Genomic DNA, 21486 nt, shown 5'->3' with positions numbered 1-21486 from the left:
ACTAGCATTTAATATATTTAAAATTAATTCTATATTTGAACACCTATTTTGGTTACCTTTAATTAAAATATTAGTAGGTTATATTTGTTACCTGAACTCCTCCTTGACCATTCCAGGCTGTGTATATTCTGGGTTCTGCTCTGATTATGTAGGCACTATCTGCCTCTCATGAAGTCTGCATGTCTTGTACGCAGGTCTTTTATATGATTTAATTTTTATGTGCAATAACTAAAGTCAAAGGACTAGATGCACTAATGTGTAAACAGATTTAGATTATTATACGAGACTGTCATATTGCACTTCATAAACTGTGGGTAACTACAGTCTGCTTGCTTTGTTTTATTAAATAAATTTATCTCATCAATTATTCAGTTAATTTCCCACAGTGCTTGCCCCCTCCTTCTGCAGGCTTTCAAAAGTCATTAGAATGCAATTCACTACATTGACTTTTGTTTTTACACCCAAGTTGAGTATCTGAACAGGATAACTATAGCTTATGATTGGAGGGTTGACCCACTTGGAGCCTGTTCTAGCTTTAGAAGCAGAAACTTTTTTGTTTTATCCTCTTGAAGAGAAGTTCGGCATGTCTCAACAGTTTCCTTCCCCCCTCTTTCTTCACTCTACTCCCTGCTGTCAGCATTTACACCAAGACCACACCTTCACAATTTTGTTCTGCACTGAAAAGCCTGAACTGGCTCAGAATCATAGGAGAGCAGGGGCAGGTGATATCCGCTGCAGTAATCTTGGTGCATGACCTTAAGCTTCACCTTGTAGCCTTCTGTACTTCAGCAGCTCCTCAGCATCCCGTGCTGCCCTCAGTGTGGCTGCACACGTCGTTCTGCAGCCTGCAGGACACCAAGCCCCCAGCTGTAACGCAGGGTAAGATGCAGGCCCTGAGAACAGCCGCAGCTTGGATCAAGGGATTCAAGCCTCCCTTTTGCTGTACACAAAACAGCAGTTCTCAACAATCCAACAATCGGCTGCAGAGCACACAGAGCTGTGTCTCTCCAACTCGAGCGCTCGCCTTGGCTGCGGTGCTCTATTCCTGCTGCTGCGGGGGCTGGGCTCCCTGCTCTCATCACCGATCCGGACGCCATATCCTCCGTTCTCACCCCTCCCCTCGCCCCCCCTGCGCGCATGCGCGCTGTGCATTGCTGTTAAAAGCGCCGCGCGGGGTGCGCCGCGCAGCGCCAGTTATGGAACAAGGGCTTCACTCTGGCACTGCTGCTTGGCCGGCGGCGCCGCGCGAGGGCACTCCGCCGGGTCAAAGGCAGTGCGGGGAGAAGAGCGCGCACGAAATAGCAGGCAGACACATCCGCGGGGTCGCACAGCTTTATTGACCGCGCCGCTCGTCGTTCGGCCCCTGTAAGACACAGAGCGGAAAGGAGAGGTTACACGAGTGGTGCGGGGCAGGCGCCCCGCGGGATGCGCGGCAGCCTGGGCGCTCAGATATCGGTTTACTTCATCCGTATCAGAAGTCTAACACGCGTCTAGAGACATCAGCGCCGCCCAGCCCCGTCCCCCTCCCCCGACCGGCACTGGCAGCCAGCAGCGCTCACCTCCACGCGCTGCGCAGACGGAAAGGCCGCGCTGCCGCCTCGCGCCTCTTTATAGTGCTCCCATTTCGCCACGCCCTCCCCTTGCTCGTCTCGGCCAATTGGATTCAGAGCTCAGGGCACGTGCCGGGCCGGACGAGGTGAGTGTCCAATAGGATTCAAACCCGGGGTCACGTGCGGAGCCGTTGGCGCTGAGTCGGCGGCGGGCGGAGCAGTGCTGCGCCACATGTCGGCCGAAGAGGGAGGCGCGGTGAGAAGGTAAGGCTCTGAGCGAGCCTGTGTTCGGTGCCCTGACCGCCGCCTGGGGACGTTCCGGAGAAGCAGAACGCTTCTATCGAATGTAATCGTTTGGAGTTCTGGTGCTCGAACGCTTCGCTGTAGCTAAGCAGTCAGCGCTTACCAGTGTAGGCCCCGCTCGGAGCCCCGGCGGCGGTTCCTCCGTCCCCGGAACCCCCGGCCGTACCCCCGTACCCCGCCCCGACCCGCCGCGGTCCTGGGTCTCCTCATGTAAATAACTGTGCTTCGTGGTGCTGCGAGCGCTGCGTGTGCGACGGGAGAAAAGCAGAGCCCTCATCCTTTAGCGCAGCGCTGTGCACGCCGCGCTTTGCACTCACAGTGCCTTGCGGTTCTCCCATCCGCTGCGCGCGTGCAGGTCTGCTCATAGCAGCTCGGGTCAGCGCTAATGGCCGGGGGAGGCGCGTCGTTGTATTGACTTCGGGCGCTACGCTACGCAGCAGCGACTGCCGGAGCCGTGCCGATAGCCGGGGCTCGATCTGCTCCACGGGGAAGGAACACCGGGCTGAGACGCCGGCGGCCGCACGGCCCCATCGAGCGCTCCTCCGGCGGCACGGCGGCACGAGCCCCGCGCCAAAGCCGGCTCCACCTGGGCGCGCCCCCGGCTGACGTCGTCGGCCCGAAGCGGGCGGCCCCGCCCCGCCGCGCGGGGAGCGCCGGACACGCCGCGGCCAGCAGGCAGCGCCGCGCTGGGGGAGCGGCCGCGGTGGCAGCCATGGAAGCGCTGCGCCGCCCGCCGCTCGGCCTGGCCGCGGTGCTGCTGCTGCTGCTACTCTCGCCGAGCCCCGGGGTAAGCGCGGCGCGGGCTGGGGCTGGTGCCGGGTTTGGGAGGGTGGGCGGCTCGGCCCGCTGCGGGGCCGGCTGGGGAAAGGCCTCGTTCGGGCGGACCGGGCCACGTCCCGGGCGGCAGGCGGAGTGACCCGCCGGGCTGCGACGAAAGTTGGCCGGAGCTGCCGCAGGTCCGAGCTTGGCCGCCTTCGGGAGGGACTGAGCTCGGCGCCGTGTGCCCGCCTCGCCTGCGGTGGCCGTCAGCGCTCCGTGCAGCTGTGCGCTGTGTGCGCGGACCTGAACGCCTCGCGCATAAAATCCCTCAAAATATCCAAATGCGGTTAATTTTCTTTAAAGTTGCCGCTGACAGTAGGGTGAGTAAACTTTTGCATGCTGAAGCTCTGTAGGTGGGTAGTGGAACTTGGGAGGGTTCACTTCGTTGCTCCAATTGACACGGCTGTAACCGCACGGGTGGAGGGCCTTGTTTGCTTTAAGAGCAGAGCCCACCTGTGCTCGGGTTCAAATGCAAACGCCGGGGGAATGTGGCCCAGTCCCAGCTTGGACACTTTGATCGTTCTCCTTCCAGAACAAAGGTAGCAGCGCGTGCTGAATTTGCAGGTGGTTGGTTGGTATTCAGTGGAGGCTGTAGTTCAGAATTCAGAGGTGAAAGACAAAGCGTGCAGGTTGCTGCAGTGTAGAATGTTTTAAGAAGTAACCAGTTTAGTTATAAGCTATTGCATGGAGCAGAAAGAGAAGGACCTGTAGCGAAGCCAACCCAAAGTGAATGGAACACTGAGCAGATTGCTGCAATGATTGTAAGCAGCGTACCTTAAAATGGGGGCTGTCTGTTGCATATAAAATCAGATGGTGTCCCACAGTACTGGTCTGAAAGATGTTTTGCTTTGTAAGTTCTTAGGATGGGGTCACAGCATGGAAGGCCGGCTGGCATTTACTGCTTCCATTGTATCTGAGCACAGCAGGTTTTACACTATGTTCCTTCCGCTGTGTTCCTTGCTTATTGTTACTTGAACATACAGGTGTAATGCATGGGGTTACAGTTCTGGTTAAGCAAAGCTGCAGGCTTTGTTTTTCATCTAGGATATAGTAGCTCCACTCCCATTCTTTGGAAGTAAACACCCGTGGGTAATGGAGCTGTGTAATAGAGTTGTTACTTGAGCAAGAAACTGGGAAAAAAAAAGGTGTCAACAAAAATGACATGAAAATTGTTAGTGAAGAATGCTAGTGGTTCTAGGTTACAATATTTTGCAGTGGGAACTCTCGTGCAATCCACAGTTTTAAAAATCGTACTCAATTAGAGTACTAAAAAGTATTTTTAAACTAAAAATAATTTAAAAATGAACAGGTTAAAACTAGGTTCTGTGTAGTTTTTATTTGCAGTCACAAAAGCCTGGGTTTGGGCCCAGGCAGAGCTCTGCACTCCTGCTCTCTGGGTTTCCCTCCTCTCCCTGTCCCTCAGTCTGGTATCTGATCTGGAGTTCTCCTTTTCTGTTTCCTTTCTCAGCCCACAGCCCGGCCAGCACGAGTCCTCGCCTTCATCCCTGGCTGAGATCGATTTCTGTCTGAATACGTTTTCATTTCTTTGATTCTAGTCTCAGTTACTCATCATTAACACATTTCACTGAGATCTGCTCATGTCACATGAGAGATAAATGCCCATTAAGTAGGCTGTCATACAATTCTTGGTATTGAGGGAGCGTGAAAAACACGAGGCTGCCTAAAGATCTGTGCAGCTCGTGCTTTCTATTAATTTCTTTCAAGGCTACAGATGATGGTTTGCTGCTGCGTATTTTCTTTGATCAATGTACTTTATATCCTGGTTTTAATAGTGCTTTCTTTTACCTCACATGTTCTTTTAAGGGCTTTCTTTCCCATCTTTTCCTTGCAGTATGAAATCCCATCCCTTGCTATTGAAACGACAGACTGAACAGCTCTTGGAATTGCCCTGGCAATACGTGGGAACACGTTATAAAAGGGTGACATCTCAGTTGCAGCAATGAGAAGTGCAGTAGAGCCATTAGGAAATAAGCAGTCAGTATAAATATTATATACTGCTGATTTACTGCTCTCTGTAATTTGGAAAAAAAAAAAAAACAAAACAACAAACCAACAAACTTATTTCTGAGCCATGGAGTAATCATAATAGAAATGTTCACTCTTTCCTCATGGGTTGTGTTGCAGCCAGACATCCCAGACTTTTCCCATTTTCCAACATGGAGTTGCTGCTGATCAGACGTAGTAAACTCTCTGGAATGAATCTGTCACTTAGAGCACAGTGCTGCTCTGCCTTGCTGCCTCTGGGCTGGTGTCAGTGCCGTTACATGGGGAGGACAGGCAGCACGTGGGGCTGTGCTCAACATGGGAATAACCCCAGCCTTACCCAGGTGTCGTTTCTTCTAATGTGTTCCTTATCTCAGCAGGCGTTTGGCCAGTTAGCTGAAAGGTGTGAAAATCTATGCAGGACTACAGAAGGTTTCACTGAGGACATCTTCAAGAGTTAATTAGTTCACATTAATATGTTCTGAATTGCGGGTCTCCTTGGTTGCTCACTAAAACCACTCGCATGCTGGGGTCGGTTGGTAGGTGGTTGAGGAATACAAACTCACCTTGCACACCTAAAGCTCCAATGGCCAGCTCTGTCTTGAAGTAACAGATTCATGTATTTATAGCCCTGCTCCACTCGTTCTGATTGGTAGCATCTTGTGAAACTGAACTCAGCTTTGCTTTTACAGACTGATCCTGGTCTGAGCTTGGAGCTTACAGTGCAGGGCACTGCTCAAGGTTCCGTCAAGTCAGAGGGCAGTTGCGAAGGACATCCCATAGTTCTGCATTTCCTCTTGTAGTTTCTTTGTTGGCAGCTTTCTTTCATACATTAACTATTACTTTTACTGGAGAGCTTCCCCCGACAGTTCACTGACGGGGATGGTTTCTCCCTGCTGAGCTGCAGCCCGTAGGCTGGCAGTGCTGTCACAGGGTGGCTGTCCAGGGCCGATGGATCTTGGGCTGTCCCTGATGAATATGGCCATTGCATGTGCCGTGCTGAGCTTTATAGGGGATTTACTGTGCCTCCGTGCTGGTTTGTCTGCTGTGCTTCCAGCAGCACAGCTGGTCTGGACCTCGTCTTGGAGAGGAAAGCATCTGGTGCTGTTCATGCTGAAGCTGTTCCTTAGTAATTTTTTTAGTAAAATGCAAATGCACTGACTGATACATGTTAGACTAATTATGTATTGAGGAATGTAGGCATTTTTTTCTTGAGAGAGTGCATACATCTCAGCTCTTTTGTTTGGTAGGCCAGGCATTAATGAGGAAGTTAGTAGAATTGAAATGGTGGGTAGCAAGTAATTCATCCTTGATCTTCCATCAGACCAGACAAATTACACGTGGTGTGTATGTACTCCTTTAAGACTCAGAGAAGAACAACACTACCTGGTAACAGCACCCTGCTTTGTTTACTGGCAAGCACCAAAGTGTTTCTGTGAAATCAGTGTCAGTTCTCAGAGTTAGAAATCGAGCATCACATCCACTGTCGATGCAGAGTGTTTTTCTGTTCTGTGTTTGTGCGTGAGAAGCAGCCTCCTGTGCTGTCAGCCCCGGAGCAGACGTATTTCTGGGTTACACAGCGATCCCCTCCAGGAGCCCAGCAGCCTGCTTTTCTGTCTGCTCTTACCCACAGGCTTCAGGGGAGGTTGTGCAAACTCAGTAACCTGCATTTCAGAAGGGCTGTTTTTAAGAAGATAAATTAATGGAAGAAATGACTCCTGTGGGGATCTGTTTTCTTCTGGCACAATAAAACAAATTAGGGCACCGCTGTGGTAAGCCTTGAAAACACGTGAAGTGCTGGTGAGTTCAGATACCATCTCTGACACTGAACTGTACCACAGGCCTACAAACACAGCCAAACTTGTTCTGCAGCTTTTGCTGTCCTTCGTTTCACTCTTGGGTCATTCCGACTTGTTTGGAGTCATTTTGTTACTTTGATTTTTAAACCACCATTTTATCTGAAGATGTGGTAGGCTTGGAGAGAGGGGAAGATCCTTGCTGTAGTCAGTTAGCTGGTATCTGTAGATAAATGCCCTCGTCAGTCCCGTGCTTCAGGCTCTTACCGATTCTTAGCAAACAGCGCTTTGGAACATTTGTCAAAGTTTAACTCAGTGAGCGCATAACTGTTATTAGAAATGTGTTCTGAATTAATTTATTTTAAAAAATCATTGAAAAGCAGTCTGCAGATAGTCTGAAAATCCTGCAAGTCCTTCTCCTGATGTCACTGCTGTGGTGGAAGGTTCTTATTGATACGGAATGTCAGAGCTCTGGAACTCGCTGAATGCCAGAGAGGCTCCTCGGTACGGTTTCACACAAAATAACAGAAGAACTAAAAGAGGTTTTGTTTCTGCTTTGTGTTCTGTGCCCATGAAGTTGAGCTCTTTTTACTCAGCAAACTCACAGCCTGCCACGTTCTTGCATTGAGCTGCATCTCCTCGGTGTAAAACAGCAATGTAAAGTCATTGCTCTCAAGGATTTGCACTGCATCCCAAGTCAGACCCCATCTGCAGGGAGCACCACGTCACAGTGTCTGCACACTGGTATTTGTAAAGACTCTATCCCAGGACTGAGATTATTATGGGTTTTTTGGTTTTGGTTTGAAATGGTTCACACAAAAATGGCAGTTGGTTTGGCTTTTTACATACACATTTTTGTTCTTTTTCGTAATGGTGCTAAGTCCAGACTTCAATTAATCCATTAATCAATCAATTGCAAAGTTTATCCTAAAAATAAAATCCATTCCGTATTTGCAACCTTGGTACTGCAGTCTGATAAAAGAAAAGCCTGCTTTTATTCCCAAGTGAAATACAGGTAATTGCCTGTTCATTTTTGAGTTTTGTTTTATGCCACTTGTGTGAATAAAGCCTTGTTTCCATTCTGTTGTGCTGGTTCCCTAAGTCTTTCTCAGGTGCTACTGGAGATATTTGACAGAACAGATCAGCGATATTGCACTGAAAAGACCCAAAAAAGCCGTGATTTCAGATCTCAGTCCTACCTGGAAGGTTGCTGTGTGGCTCTGTTACGTGGGCAGCACTCAGGTGTTCATCTTGCTTTCTGCTGAAACTGAAAAGGAGAGCTGGCTGCGCTTGGCTGCATCGTTCAGCGTGTTGATGTGCTGGAGGGGATTCCTGTGCCTGCAGAATGCACTCTGCACGTCCAGTGCATTGCCCTCAATCCCCAGAACCAGCAGCCTTTCCAAACAAAGGTCATCTGGACAATAGTATTGATTACTGGTGTTTTGATGGGAGTTTCAGAGCTGACATTTAGTTCCATCGTCTTTATAACCTTGGTTCCAGCACAAGCAGCAATTCAGGTGCTCCCATGTTGAGTATTAGGACTGTGGAGCTGCAGCCAGTGTCATGCCATACCTGCGTATGCACTAGATTTGGGATCTAACTGCACTCATTAGGGTCTTTGTTCTACACATGCGTTTATTTGTGAAGAGGATGCAGACTTGTATTCTGTTCTCAATAGGAGAAAGGAAGTGAAAATGCTGAGAATATATTGATTCTGTAAGATAAAGAGACTTGTGCAGAGTACGTGTTTTGCAAGTACCTCTGCAGTGAAAACAGGCATTTGTTTGGAATGAGGGAGGTGCAGTGTGCTTTGTCAGAGGCCTGAGTAAAAAGCTGCATGCGTTTTTTCTCCCAAATTTTGCATTTTGTTGTGATTTCTTCCTTGCACTCATGCAGATATGTAGTGAGCATTTTAACCAGCTGCCTTCTGTCTGGCATTGAACAACATCTGGCTGCTGTGGATGATGGTTAATTAGCTGTAATTAACCTGATGGGCCAATTTGTGCAAGTTGTTAAAGCAGAGCTGGAATATTTATTCAGTGGCTTTGGTTCATGTTCTTGTTCAGTTCCCATTTTGTAAGCAGGCAGCTTTGCACAACTGTGGCTGTTGTTCCATTTCTTGCTTTCGGCCAACGGAAGAAATTAAACGTGTTACATCGTATCTAAACTGTGTGTGAGTTTAAAAGTGAGCCAGCTTTTCAACATTCTTAGGGATAGGATGAAGGAATTCCTTGTCTGTCATCAGTCACTGCTAACTGGGATTGTTTGGGATTGTTTTTAGTAAAATATGTTGCGATCTTCAGCTGCAGATTAATACACAAGTCCAGAATGTTACTGCACAAAGGCTGATTTCCAGTTAATTTTGAATACAGTCCATTCCTTCTGATTTTCATCATGATGCTGTTATCAGCACGTGTGGGAAATTCTGCTCTTCATTAATTGCTTGAATCCAGGATGATCAGGAATGAATGTGAATGTTTCTAGGAAGGCATTCAGCATTTGTGCCTTCTTTCTTTCTGCCCTGTGTACCCAGTTTCCACTCCAGCCTTTTCGTTGTGGCTGGGAAGAATTGTGTGTAATGTTTGTAGGTGATTCTTCTAGTTCTGTGCTTTCCCTCAGTCTGATGCTTTAGCTGCAGTTTTCCAAAGAGGCTGTTACTCTAATATCCAGAAATCTTAATTTGCATTTTCTTTGCAATAATTCTAGCATGACTAGTAATTATTTTCAAAAATTTAAGTCATTTTAGACATTGCTGGTTATGTAAAATGCATACACTTTCATTTCATGAGCTACGGTGGGTTAAGAGTTATATTTAACAGTGAAACTTTCTAGTGGTGGCAGGTGGCACACAGACGAGCAGTGCAGATGCAGTGCACAAATTACTGCTTATTTGAGCAGTAACCTGGGACTCAGTAAATGGGAATGGGTCGGCCTTAGGGTGTGTAAGATCATCTTTAGGCAGGAAAAGCAAACATGCGATTAATGTGGGTTTTTTTCCTGCTCTGTGTACTGAAACACCTTGGAGTTATCCTCACTGATCCCGCAACAGCTTCATAGTTCTGAGTGTTGGGGTGATGTCCTCGTAATAAAATCGCATGCAGTGTCCAGGCTCAAAAGCTGCTTGTGCTGTAGAAATAACAGCAGGCACCTGACAGCACTGTGCCTCAGTGTGAAGAATGGAGAGGCATTTCCCCAGTGGCAGAGTGATCAGAATGCCAGGTTAAGGCTTGAGTCCTGTAGCATGAATTACTTTCTAGGGCCTACAGATGTGATCGTAGATGTGGATTTGCTTAATGCTGTTTGGGGCAGAAATGCATTAATTGGGGACCTGAGATGCAGTAACACGCTGAAGAGACCTTACTCCTCCTACCTTTATGCTTCAGTCCTAAGTGCTTAGTCCTTGCTCAGAGCTGGTCATGCAGCTCCAGCTCGTCCCTCAGCTGTTGCCAACCCTGCAGAGCAGTCTTGTTGTTTCCTATCCCACCTTTTACCCAGCCCACGTTTTTCTTATCTTCTGGGGACTAAATCTTGGCAAAAATATGTTCTGTTAGCTTTGTAGTAGCATGGTTGTGACTTCAACACTTGTATTCTCTGTGCTGCTTTGGAGTTCCTTACCCTGGGTCTCTTCTCACATGGGCTTTGCTTTCTGTTTGTTTCCTAAGTTGTCCCTGTCTGTGTTTTCTCCACAGCCTAGTGCAAGAAGGCTTTGATGTCATATTGAATATGGAGTTGGGGATAGGTTACTCACTGCACGTTTGTCTGGGGGAGCAGAGTGCAGTTAGCAGTCCTGTGGTGGTCACAGAAAAAAATCCCTGAATTCAGAAGGACAGATTGTCCAGTCTGTGTGATGAAAATAAAGATGATGTTCTACAGAATTTCCTGTCTGACAAGGCAGTAGTAAAAAACTGTAGTAAGCAGTGACATTCAGTGTATGGGTTTTTCTTTTCTAGAATACCAGCTCAGTAACTGTGCCTGAAACACTCTTGTTTGTTTCAACTCTTGATGGAAGTTTGCATGCTGTCAGCAAGCGGACGGGAGTGATCAAGTGGACTTTAAAAGAAGGTGAGGAGATGTCCTGGTGCTCTCTCTTTTCAGTGCTAGAATTGACAACTCAAACTGTTGTAGAGCCTGGCAAATACTGTTTGTTTGTTTGTTTGTTTTTTCTTTCCTTTTTTTTTTTTTTTTTGCTTTTGCTCTTTCTCCAGACTCTGAATGAAGCTGGTGTTTCTGAAGTCGTGCTGAGCTTCGTATTTTGACTTGCAGGTCTTTTTCCACATTTGTGGTTTTCTTGTGCGTGGTTTTGTTGTTTTTTTCCCCAGAACACTTCAGTTGTAGTGCTATCACTGGCTAAGTAGGAATCACGTTATGTGAGAGTGAGAGCCGTGTAAGAATGCATAGAAGAGAGCAGATGTCATCTCGTGGGACTGTCGGCAGAGGAAGCTTGATTTTTATCCCTGAAATCTCCAGCACGCAGTGGATGGGGTACACACATCGCATCCTTTTGTCTAGAAACAGCACGGGGTTTTACATAAAAGAGCTGCACTTGGGTACAGGAATTTAACATTTCTCAGAGACTGGAGGCGATTTTGTAATTTCAGTTATTTTGTAGAGAGCTCCTTTTGTCTGTGACAAATTCAGTGTTTAATACGAACTTGTTTTAGTGGGAATCTGATTACATTTAGTAGAAATGATAGCAGAACTTTCTCTTCGTGTCTGGAAATGAATGAGAAAGCAGGTCAGGTGGAAAGGAATCGCAGTGATTGCATAGTTCTGACCTGATGAAACCTCGTGTCAATTTAGTAGGTGAACTGAAATGGTGTGAAATGAATTGTGCATACTGGATGTATGCAATACAAACCAGTTATTCTTAGTTCTGAGACCACTGGTATCTAGATACAATGTGGCTAGACAAAAAGTTAACTTCACTAAGGAGCAAAAATTGGTTTGGTAGCTATTCTTGGGGTAAAAAGGGGTAAGCACATTCTTTCTTAAAGGATATTTGTTGCTGGATGTGATTATATTTTCTCCCTGCTGTCTCCCCTTATAAATTTAGACCTATCCTCCTCCTTTATTGTTGCTGTATAGGCTATTGTGGTTTTAACAGAAGCATTAGCTGGCTCTTACTTCTGCATTGGATGTACAGTGCATTGTCCTAAATCAGAAGGGTGTTGTAAGCAGCTTTTTTTTAAATTTTGTTATTTTTTTTGGCAGACAGGCTTAGAAAGTGGCAGGAGATTTTTTTGAGGAAGAAATAAAGGCACTTTTGTAGTGAGAAGGGCTTCGATCAAAGTCTGTTGCTCAAGGAAATTTTTTCTTTGAAGTGTTGCAAGGCTATTGTTCATACAGTGGAATGACAAGACCGGATAATCTAGTTTTATAGGACTACCTGTTCTCTCTGTCACTGTGTTAAGTTCTGTACGCTGCCCACATCAGGTGTGTTAGGGTGCTTCATCACAGTCTGCACCTTCTTGTGGTGTTATGTCCCTGGAGAAATGTAACAGTGCAGAATTCCATGTTAATGCCTGCACACAGCCTCTGTGCATCTCTTTGCCAGCAGCAGGAGCGCAGTGTTGCATGGAATTAACAGAAGGGAAGCAGCACACACTGCAGGCCGAGTTCCTGCAGGTGCTGCTGTCCCCGGGCTGTTGGTGAGCCATGTGCTGTGCATTTCACGTGTGCAGAGGAGTTGTGGAGGTCACTGCAGGAAGAGGTTTTTATCAGCACGCTTAGCAGCGGTATTTAACAAAGGGCAATTGTATGCATTTTGTTTTGATTGGGAGAAAAACCAAGGTGGTGCTCTTTATCAGACAGTGCTTAAACAAACACGGCGATCTTGCCATGTATGGTTTGTTTTAATGTAAGGCTGGAACTTATCATAGGTATGCAGAGCAAATGAACTGCTGGTTATCAGCACGATAATGTGTTTGGGTTTCCTGCCTTTGTGTAGTGCTGCCAAGAAGGGCAGTCAGAATGCTTGTGCTCCCCATAATGCAGGCAAAAATGGATTCAGTCAGTACAGAAATACAGCTGTATTCCTTGCAGTGATACATAGGCAGGTTGTGGACTTGTTTGCTGAGGGTACGGGTATTAATGCCTTCATTTCCTGTTGGCTTCTGTGGGCCGTGCAGTCTGTCAGCTGTCAGGGCGTTGGTGGCTGCGTAACCAACTCATCCCCTGAGCTGTGGAATGGAGCTGGAGAATCTGCTCCTTCTTCATGTCAGATTTCATTTACAATTCTGGCATCAGTGGGAGTTTGAAGAATGTAATCTTAAGTCTGTACTTTTCTTTTGTGTCTTCTTAAAAATCGTGTGCTACTTTTTGTACTTCTGTACTTCGTTAACTCCAGAGTTAAGTTAATGAGCAGAATATTGAACTATGGTATTCAAAGTATGTAATATTTCAAACTGTACTTTCAGACCAAATATTTCTCTGTTCTTCTGTCAATCACAAACGTGTATTTCTGAACTCTTCAGTTACCTGCTTCTTAAAAGGTTTTTCTCTAGGAACTGGTTCAAGGAAGAGCATAAAGTACGTACAGATTTGGTTCTAGATTTAGAGCCTGCAGAAACCTTATTATGAACTGCAGTTATCTTTAGCAATCAAAAAAAATCTGTGGGCAACAAAAGTTGATTTAAAAGGTTTTGATCGGTGATACCTCACAACTTATTGACAACAGTGGATTGGTCACAGTAAGTCAGAGACATAAAACCTTTATCTATTGATGATATCCAATATGTAAATTTTAAAGGACTGCTCTGAGATCTGTAGGTCCTCTCTATTAGAAGTGCTTATTCCCAGCTGGGAAGAAATACTTTGTGCGTGACTGCTGACTAATAGTGACTGTCAGAACGATTGTAGAACGGTTCTCTTTCTATCACATTTCAGAGGATGGTGGGTTACTGTCTCTAACCTCATTTTCTGTAATTGCAACAGCAAGCAGAGATGACACGATTTTAAATTGGCCCGTTAGCCCAAATGCTATGAAGGGCCTCAGGTCAGGAAATCATTTCCTCCGGCTCATTCCAGTGGGGCAGGAGTTTACTCGCTTGCTATTTCAGAATCTTCCACTTCTCCTTTTTCAGTTATTGGTTTTGCATGTTCTATCTAAGGCACATCACAGCGATGAAGATGTGCTGCTCTGTCTTGTGCATTAAAAAAGGCTTGTTCTTGACCTGGGTGAGGGGCAGATTTTGACTTGATCACGTTTGTGAAATATGGAACAAAGTCAAAGGGCCGTTGTTTCATGTTGCGGTTTCAAAAATTGTATCTATGGCTTTTTTCCATATATGTATGCAAAATATGGTTAGAATTGCAAGCGAGTAATATAGGCACAAATAATGTCTGGTCATAATGCAACCACGATTTTATAGGGGCATCTACTTGCCCAGGTCAGAATGTTCAGTTCAGTGGAGTATAGCTGAGCCCAGTAATTGCCAAAACGTCTCTGACATAAATTACACCAACAAGTTTCCAGTAACTGCTTTGCTTTTGAACACAGTCTTAGAGCTCTAGAATAAATCTTTACAATTTAGAACCAGTCCTTTTGTTTTTTTGAGTCTAAGTGTTTTTTTTCAGTCTAACAATTTAAAATCGAAGCCTTTCAATTCTTAGCAAATAGTGACTTTGTAGTTTCATAATGACACAGAAAAAGGTACCAGCCATCTTAACAGTGCTGTTATTCTTTGCGTGCCCTTGAACTTCCTGTGCTTGGGGGGGGCTAATCTGCTAAATGAATTTGCTGAGTACTGCGTGGCAGTAATTTCACAAATGCATGTGTTTACACATGTGTGCATTACCAGGTCTGAATGCCAAACCTAGGGTGTGTTGGTAGGATGTCAGTGCCGGAGTGGTTCACGTGCTCTGCCTTAGTGGAGCCTGCAGGCAAAAACAATTGGAAAACCATGGAAGTATCTGTAGAAATGTCAGTCTTTCATTGAGCACTGGAACATGTGCAGGATGGTGTCTTGCTTGCTACTTCATGGTTCCATACTTCATTTTGGTTTTGATGACTTTTTGTTGGGAAACAGAAAGCTTTGGGGCAAGTTGTGCCAAATGATTTATGTAGGATATTGCAAGAAATTTGGTTTTCCTTTTGTACAGGGAGTGGAAGTGTAGGGAGGGGCAGATGGGTTTAATCAGTTTTATCACATTTTCTCTGTGAAGTTTTTGTTCTCATGTTGAATACTTGCCACCTTGTTGAGTGGCTGTTATCGTTTGTTGGTATTGGAACAGATTGGGGCAATTAGAATGAGTTACATAATTACAGGGTGCAGTCGTTGAGGGAGATTTGGAAAGCAGGGTATATGATTCCAGTCTCAGCATGTTAACTCTCGATTGCTGAGCTGCTGAAGAGAAAAGAAGGCCTCTGAGTTCTGCAAGAGTGTCTTCCATTTGACTCAGTGTGGAGCAGAAGATGAGCTCAGTTCTAAGATGATTCACTGTGGCTTTTCACCAGTTGGTATTCAGGTGGATGAAAGCTATTGCAGGACCTGACAAAAAGTAAATTCACAAGTTTCTTTTATCTCTGAGTGAAATCTTATTTCAAAACAAACTTTGAAATAAAAGTGAAATAAGTCCCAGACCACGTGAAGGTGAACATGAGGGCAGACATGAACTCCTCAGTGTCTGTGTAGGCCCCCACCCCGTCTTCAAGATAATGTAAGTGTGAAGAAAGTGAGAAAATGAACATCACCCCTATAGCTGGGGCTGTAGGGAGGTGTCTTTCCAGTGAGCCTTTCCAGGTGGAAAGTGCCAGTAGTGAAAATTTCGGTAACTTCAGAGAAAAAACTTCCTCCATCTGTGCTCATTCATTGCAAATTGTCCCTTCAGTGGAAATGAATCAGGACTGCGTGCCTGGATACAAAATGCTTTCCAGCAGTTCATATATAGCACTTAAATGTTGCAGGGAGCCACAAGAGTCATCAGTGTTCTGAGTCCTGTGCCAGTAAATACTGCAGAATTGTTCTGCTGCTTCGTAGCAGTGGCTTAATCTGTTCCGTCTACACTTTATCATTGCTACTACATCCAGTTTCAGTTACTGAGAAAACAAAAAGGAAGATTTCAATTTTATTCCACTTCTGATGAAGCACCATTCTTGATACTGAAAACATGATACTAGAGAAGAAAAATGTAAGGATTAAAGTGAGCGTGATGCTTCCATATGGGCACTCATTGAGCAGCTTGGAAGCCTTCATTTCATGTATTCTGATACACAGGAGTGTTCTGGGAAAGCTCGCTGCCGAAGCTGAAAAGACATCTGTGGATTTCTCTTATGATCACGTAGAACGCATTTGTTGGTGAAATTGTTGTGACTGACAATAAGCTGTCTTCTTTTGCTTCGCCTAGGCTGACTGGAGGGCAGTGTATAAAGCAGTCTGCGTTTCTGTACTTGCAGAGTGCACACGTAGCCAGTTATCACTTCAGAAGCAAGTTGTGCAGCTTTGTTATCGTGAGCGATCGCTGGCGATAGACCAAGTTGCGGAGGCGCAGTTGGTGACAACTGTTGTTGTCATCCTCACCACAGGCAGTGGGTTACTTTTTCCAAGTGAGACATTCTCTGTGTAATCAGTTCATCGAGAGACTTGCAAAGTTTATTTGGCTTTTTACCTTTTGCAGCATCTGCAGCACTGGCATTAAATGTTACCCTAACTGAGGCAGGTGCCGTTTTCTGCTGATGTATGGTGCTGTTTCTTTCAGGAAGCAGAGGATTTAACTTCCCATGAAGCACTTACGGTTACGAAACCCCTACCCTGTGGTCGTTAACGTGTCTTTCTCACTTCAGCTCATTTCAGCTGGACTCATGGGTACTTGCTTTGGGTACTTGGACTGGGCTCATCTCCAGAGCTGAGCCCCTTTATGTAATGGTCATCTAATGCTTTTTCTTTCTTGCATTTCTTTAGTAGAGGAGAGATGATGCAAGTCACCATTTGCATTGCATTAGATATCCTAAAGCTTGTGGAATGCTTGAAGCAAACACAGAGAAATAATTGGCATATGATCAGCTGTAAGTTTGGATACCCTGAAAACAGTTTCTTCTTGCAAGGGCTAGTAATGAATTGCGTGATGTAGATCAGTGGAGTAGTGTGATCTGTAGGGTAGATACAGGATAATAAACCCCTCAGCTTCTCTGTCTGAATGTTGGTAGTTGTTTGTAAGGACTTTTGATGTTTGCTTCTGTTTTCAATAAATTAAGTTCTTGATGTGATTTGGAGCTGTACACTTGCATATCATTCCCATCTTACATCAGTAAACAGTGATAGCAGTAATAATTCATTATTGAAAGAAAAACTGTTCAAGATAGGTTGTGTGAATAGATATCGGGGCCTGGGATTGGTGATGGTACCAACTGGATTGTTTCAGCTTTTTGCTGCCCTATGCATGAGGCTTGGGTACAGCTGATGTGAGCAGGCTGTTTCTTCTGCCTCTTTTGGGGCCCACTGTAGGACTGGGGAAATGGCCCAAAGTCCACATGCACTGCTGAGGTGTGTGTCCTCCAGCACCAGAGGGCATTGGTTGGGATGTGGGGAGGGACTGCTCAGTATGCACAGCCTGTCTGCTAACTGTAGCTTGTGTTTAAGTAAAATAGGTTGCTGAAGGCTGTGTAATGACAGCAGTTGCTGCAAATTATGGTGAGCTGCCTCCTGGGCAGCCAGTGCCCAGAAATCACACGTTGCTGACAGCAAGAGCTCTCATGAGTATTTATGCAAGCAGTTCTAACAGACTGTGCTCCAGCCAGGAGTGAAATAAGAAAGCTCAAAGTACGGCAGAGAACTGCTGTCTCATCTGCGTTTCCTTCCATCGGTAGCTGGGGAGTGGTGTGGATAAAAGTAAGCAAAGAACTTCAGAAGCTGTAAGCACTTCTCAGATGCTGGGCACTTTCCCGTTTTACAAATGTGGTTACAACCAGGTTACAACCTCACTGAGGCTGCTGGGGTGCTCCTTGCAAACTCAGTGCATCAGCCATTCGAAAAGCAGCAGAGTTGAAAGAACCAAATAGCCAGTATTACGACTTTCCTTTCTTCTGTTTATGCAGATCCTGTCCTGCAGGTGCCAATACATGTGGAAGAGTAAGTCTGTTTCTTTTCTGTCATTTATTGCTTGTGGCATGTTGAGATTGGGTTTATTTTGAAACAAAATCCTGTGTGTTCTTGGTGTCATACCTTGTGCATGTGAACTTTAAGTTGTTGAAAGAGCTGATGCTGAAAGAATGTAATTAGCAGCATACAGTTCTCATAACACTAAGATGAAACCTCCTGTCTGTAGATTGTTCTCTCTCAGGTCTTTGATCAGGTTTAGCAATTACGTGTGATCACTGCCAGAGTCTTACTGAGCAGCTTTGAAAGTGATAGAGACAGACAGCGAGCGATCTCTGGGTTTTGCACTTAATCTCTCCAAATAAAAGACTAAAAATAGTGAAGCACTGGAAACCCAAACCACAGCTGCTACCAGAATCTTCAGATGAAACCCTCGCACTGCTGCTTCACTCATTCCTCCAGCACGTCACGTTGTGCTAGAAAATTTGATTTTATGTCTTTAATTTTATATCTCTGTAGTGTGTGGTAAAATCCTTTTTATGTGTGTGTGGTTTTGTTTTTGAGTTTGCTCTTTTGGGTTGTTTTCTTTTTGTTTTTTTTTTTGGGGGGGGGGCGGGGGGGTTGGTTAGGGGGGGTTTGCTATTTGGGTGAGGACTTTCATTTCCCTCTTAAAGTTACTGAGTTCTGACAGCTGTTCCGTATCCTTTATGCTCCCTGGTTTTGTTTGATTAGGTAATACGAAGTCAAAACATACAGTGTTAGAAGGAGTTAGATGAACTTCTCTGGAAAGCTGGTACTGACCACAGTTGCTTTCCTGTTCTCTGAGAAGCACAGTACTTCTTTTTTTAATCATTTTTAATTGCTGCTTAAATCCTAGGCCAGCATTTCTTCCAGACCCAAACGATGGCAGTTTGTATACGCTTGGTGGCAAGAATAATGAAGGCCTGACTGTAAGTGTGTCCTTTGGAGATTTCTCTCACAGTTCTCAGAGCAGTGCCAGTCAGACTCACACAAACCATCAGTCTCTGAAGGAACTTTCTGCTTCCTCAGCAGCGCTGGTTTTTATTGTTCAGTGCAGTTGTACCAGTCTTTTGGAAAACCTGGATCACAGCAAAGCCAAACGTCTGTCATATGTGCGAGTTTTTGGACTGATCATACTCTCACGTTCTTTTGCTGTTGCTTTTGCTGAGCAGTAACATACTTTCTGAGAGCGGAACGTTCCCACCTTCCTTGTGACCGTCAGGAAATCACTGTCACTTGAAAATACCAACAGCAGACGTGTTTGTTTTGTCCACTCGTCCTGTTTTATTGAAACTTGCTAACGTAATGATGGTGACAATTTACATGTCTGTGGTGTTATCCAAATAACAGGCCATCTCTTTACAGCCAGATGGGAAAGGTGTGCCCAAAGTGATACAAACTGGGTACAACTCTTTCACCTTAATACTCAATTTTCTAGAACCATCCAGCAGATAGGATTAATGTATGTTCTTTGCTGACACTTATAGAAGATGTGTTTTAGTAAGCAGACAAAAATGCTGACCCTTTCAGACGCTCACCAATCTGTGTGACTCACAGATGTTGGCAAACCTTGGGCTTTTATTTTTAAATCTTGTGATGAAACTCATAAAATGTTTGGCTTTCCAGAGTTTTCCTTTCTCTAGAAGCTGATACAATTTCCTCTAAGAATTTAGATATTGTTAAATACTTTAGTATTTACTCACCACTCTCGTTCCCCATAGTACAGCCAAATCATAACTTGCAGAATGAGCCCTGATTCTTTTCCTGGGCGAATCCAGGAAGCATCTTAACAAAGTTTCCTTTGTTCTGTTAATCTCCCTTCTTGAACTGAAGTAATCAAACTTCTATTTGGAATCACTGTTGTTACAAGTTTCACGAGTAAAAAAGGACTGATCTTTGTTATTAGTGTAGCTTGTCCATTACTCTTGTAGCCCCATCCTTATAAAAGTCTATTAACAATAAGAATCTTCACCCATCTTCTGCCTGCAGTGCAGCCTTGGCAGTATCTCAGGAACTCTCTGGTCAGAGATTACTGCCTCACCCTGATGACAGTTTCACCTGTATGAAGTTATCTAACCTTTACAGTTGTTACTGTAAGAGAAACATCTCACACCCCTTACATGTGAGGCAATTAGGCATAGCGTGCTGAAAGCTAGACAGCTGCTGAGTGCTGATGGTAGGCCTTAAAAAGAGTCTTTGCCTCCAAATCCCTCTGCTGCAGGTGGTCTCTTCATGCACTTCTCCTGCTGTAAGTCGCTGAGCCAGGCCTCTGGCTGTTGTGAGTTTTCAGAGGAGGGCCTTGACCTGAACTTTTGGGATATCACTGCAATAATACAAGCAAATAATTAAAAACTGTCATTTGAGATTTCCAAAGTTTTCCGGCTGCTCTTTTCTATGAACAAGAGCAAAGACTTATCACAGCAATGTAAAGAAGCTTTTATTGTTTTTCTCTTCCCCAGAAACTTCCATTTACCATCCCAGAGTTAGTGCAGGCATCTCCCTGCCGCAGTTCAGATGGGATCCTTTACATGGGTGAGCTCAAGTTAAAGCTTTTTTAAAATTGCCACATGTTCAGCAACCACAAAGTCCCAGGCAGACTACATGGGAATGTTTGACTCTGGGTATTAATTGTAGTTTTTCACAAATGTTTCTGATGACAGAAAATTGATTTAATATAAATTGAATTGCTGCAAATTGAAAAAACAACTTTTCCTGAGGGAGAGAACAGCTGTTCTGAGCAGTGAGCAGCCGATATGGTTGGGTTTCTTTGTTTGTTTTTCTCACTTCTATAGGTGCTCTCACAACAAAAAGGGATTTCTGCTTAGAGTCTTATGTTTACAAATGTTATTGATTGTTTATAGTACAGTGATTGCATTAGGAATCTTACTGCAACAGGGTTGGACACATTCCACTACCCAAGATACAGTCAGGTCACTTGTATATAATAACAATTTTGTGTCTGACTTGGCCTGTGTCGTTCTAACTGCAGGTGGATTTGGGATGAGGAAGGGAGGAGGAAGGGCAGTTTGTGTATGACAGCAGTAGATGTGTGAAGGATCAGGATGAACTTAGTGTTGCTTTTTAATTTGAAGATCCAGTGCCTGCTTCTGGCTCTCCACTTGTTGCTCCATTAAAAGGGTGAAGAATGTCCATCTGAGCTTCTAAGCTAGACATGTCTGTGTTAAAGTTGAAGAACTACTTGTTGTTGCTCTTGTGTCTTAATAGAATTACAGTCCTTGATCAATTTGGAACGTGTGGTCCCTCATCATTTCTTTCATCTGCTGTCCTTCCACCATAGCACCTCAGCGTCCTCTGCCAGCTCAGAGGGTTTTTTGCACTGAGAATTATCTTAGGAATTACATGGCCAGTTGTACTTCCTTTCTGAATACTGGATTCAGTTGTTGATGTCAGTGTTTGGAATTGGCCATCAGCTCTAAAAGCTGAACTGAAGCCTGACTGAAAGACACCGTTTTATTTAAATGCTCATTCATGCTGAGCTCATGAGCCTCCTAAAGAAAAAAGAATGAAAAACTTAACAGAAGTGCAATTTTCCAACTGAAGAGTAACACTTAAATTGTGATTTCAGGCAAGAAGCAGGATATTTGGTATGTGATTGACCTCATGACTGGGGAGAAACAGCAAACCTTGACTTCTTCGTTTGCAGAAAGTCTTTGTCCATCAACATCCCTGCTGTATCTTGGGAGAACAGGTCAGATGCTGCTCTTTTCTGCAGCTTAGAATTTTTCCTTGTTGTTTTTGTTGCAATTTTTGAAGATTAGAATGATAACAAATGACTTGTGATCATGTTTTGAAGTTTACATCTTGAAATAACGTCTGTAAATTACAATTTTAGATGATACTATCATTTATGATTTTAGACTAACGTGAGTGTGTGCATAGATCAGGTGTTGTCTTCAGCCACTGTGGCTTTATGGTTCTTTATTAGGAGTGTGGGGAAAA

General features: G+C 44.8%; 1 protein-coding gene across 1 annotated transcript in view; it reads left to right on the top strand.

Moving 5' to 3' along the window:
- Nucleotides 1-2565: 2565 nt before the first annotated feature.
- The window catches only part of ERN1 (endoplasmic reticulum to nucleus signaling 1), a gene marked incomplete at both ends in the record, with an annotated part of 29058 nt that continues 10137 nt past the window's right edge, over nucleotides 2566-21486 (top strand). Inside the window, 6 exons of the mRNA XM_079544380.1 lie at nucleotides 2566-2640; nucleotides 10423-10534; nucleotides 17505-17538; nucleotides 18383-18455; nucleotides 19986-20058; nucleotides 21113-21235. Of these exons, the coding sequence (XP_079400506.1) occupies nucleotides 2566-2640; nucleotides 10423-10534; nucleotides 17505-17538; nucleotides 18383-18455; nucleotides 19986-20058; nucleotides 21113-21235 (490 nt within the window). The remainder of the gene's footprint in view (nucleotides 2641-10422; nucleotides 10535-17504; nucleotides 17539-18382; nucleotides 18456-19985; nucleotides 20059-21112; nucleotides 21236-21486) is intronic.

Source organism: Tetrao urogallus (assembly GCF_951394365.1).
Source record: "Tetrao urogallus genome assembly, chromosome: 18".
NCBI classification, from domain to species: Eukaryota; Metazoa; Chordata; class Aves; order Galliformes; family Phasianidae; genus Tetrao; species Tetrao urogallus.
The sequence above is the reverse complement of the archived record's forward strand: the minus strand, read 5'-3'. Positions and strand labels throughout refer to the sequence as shown.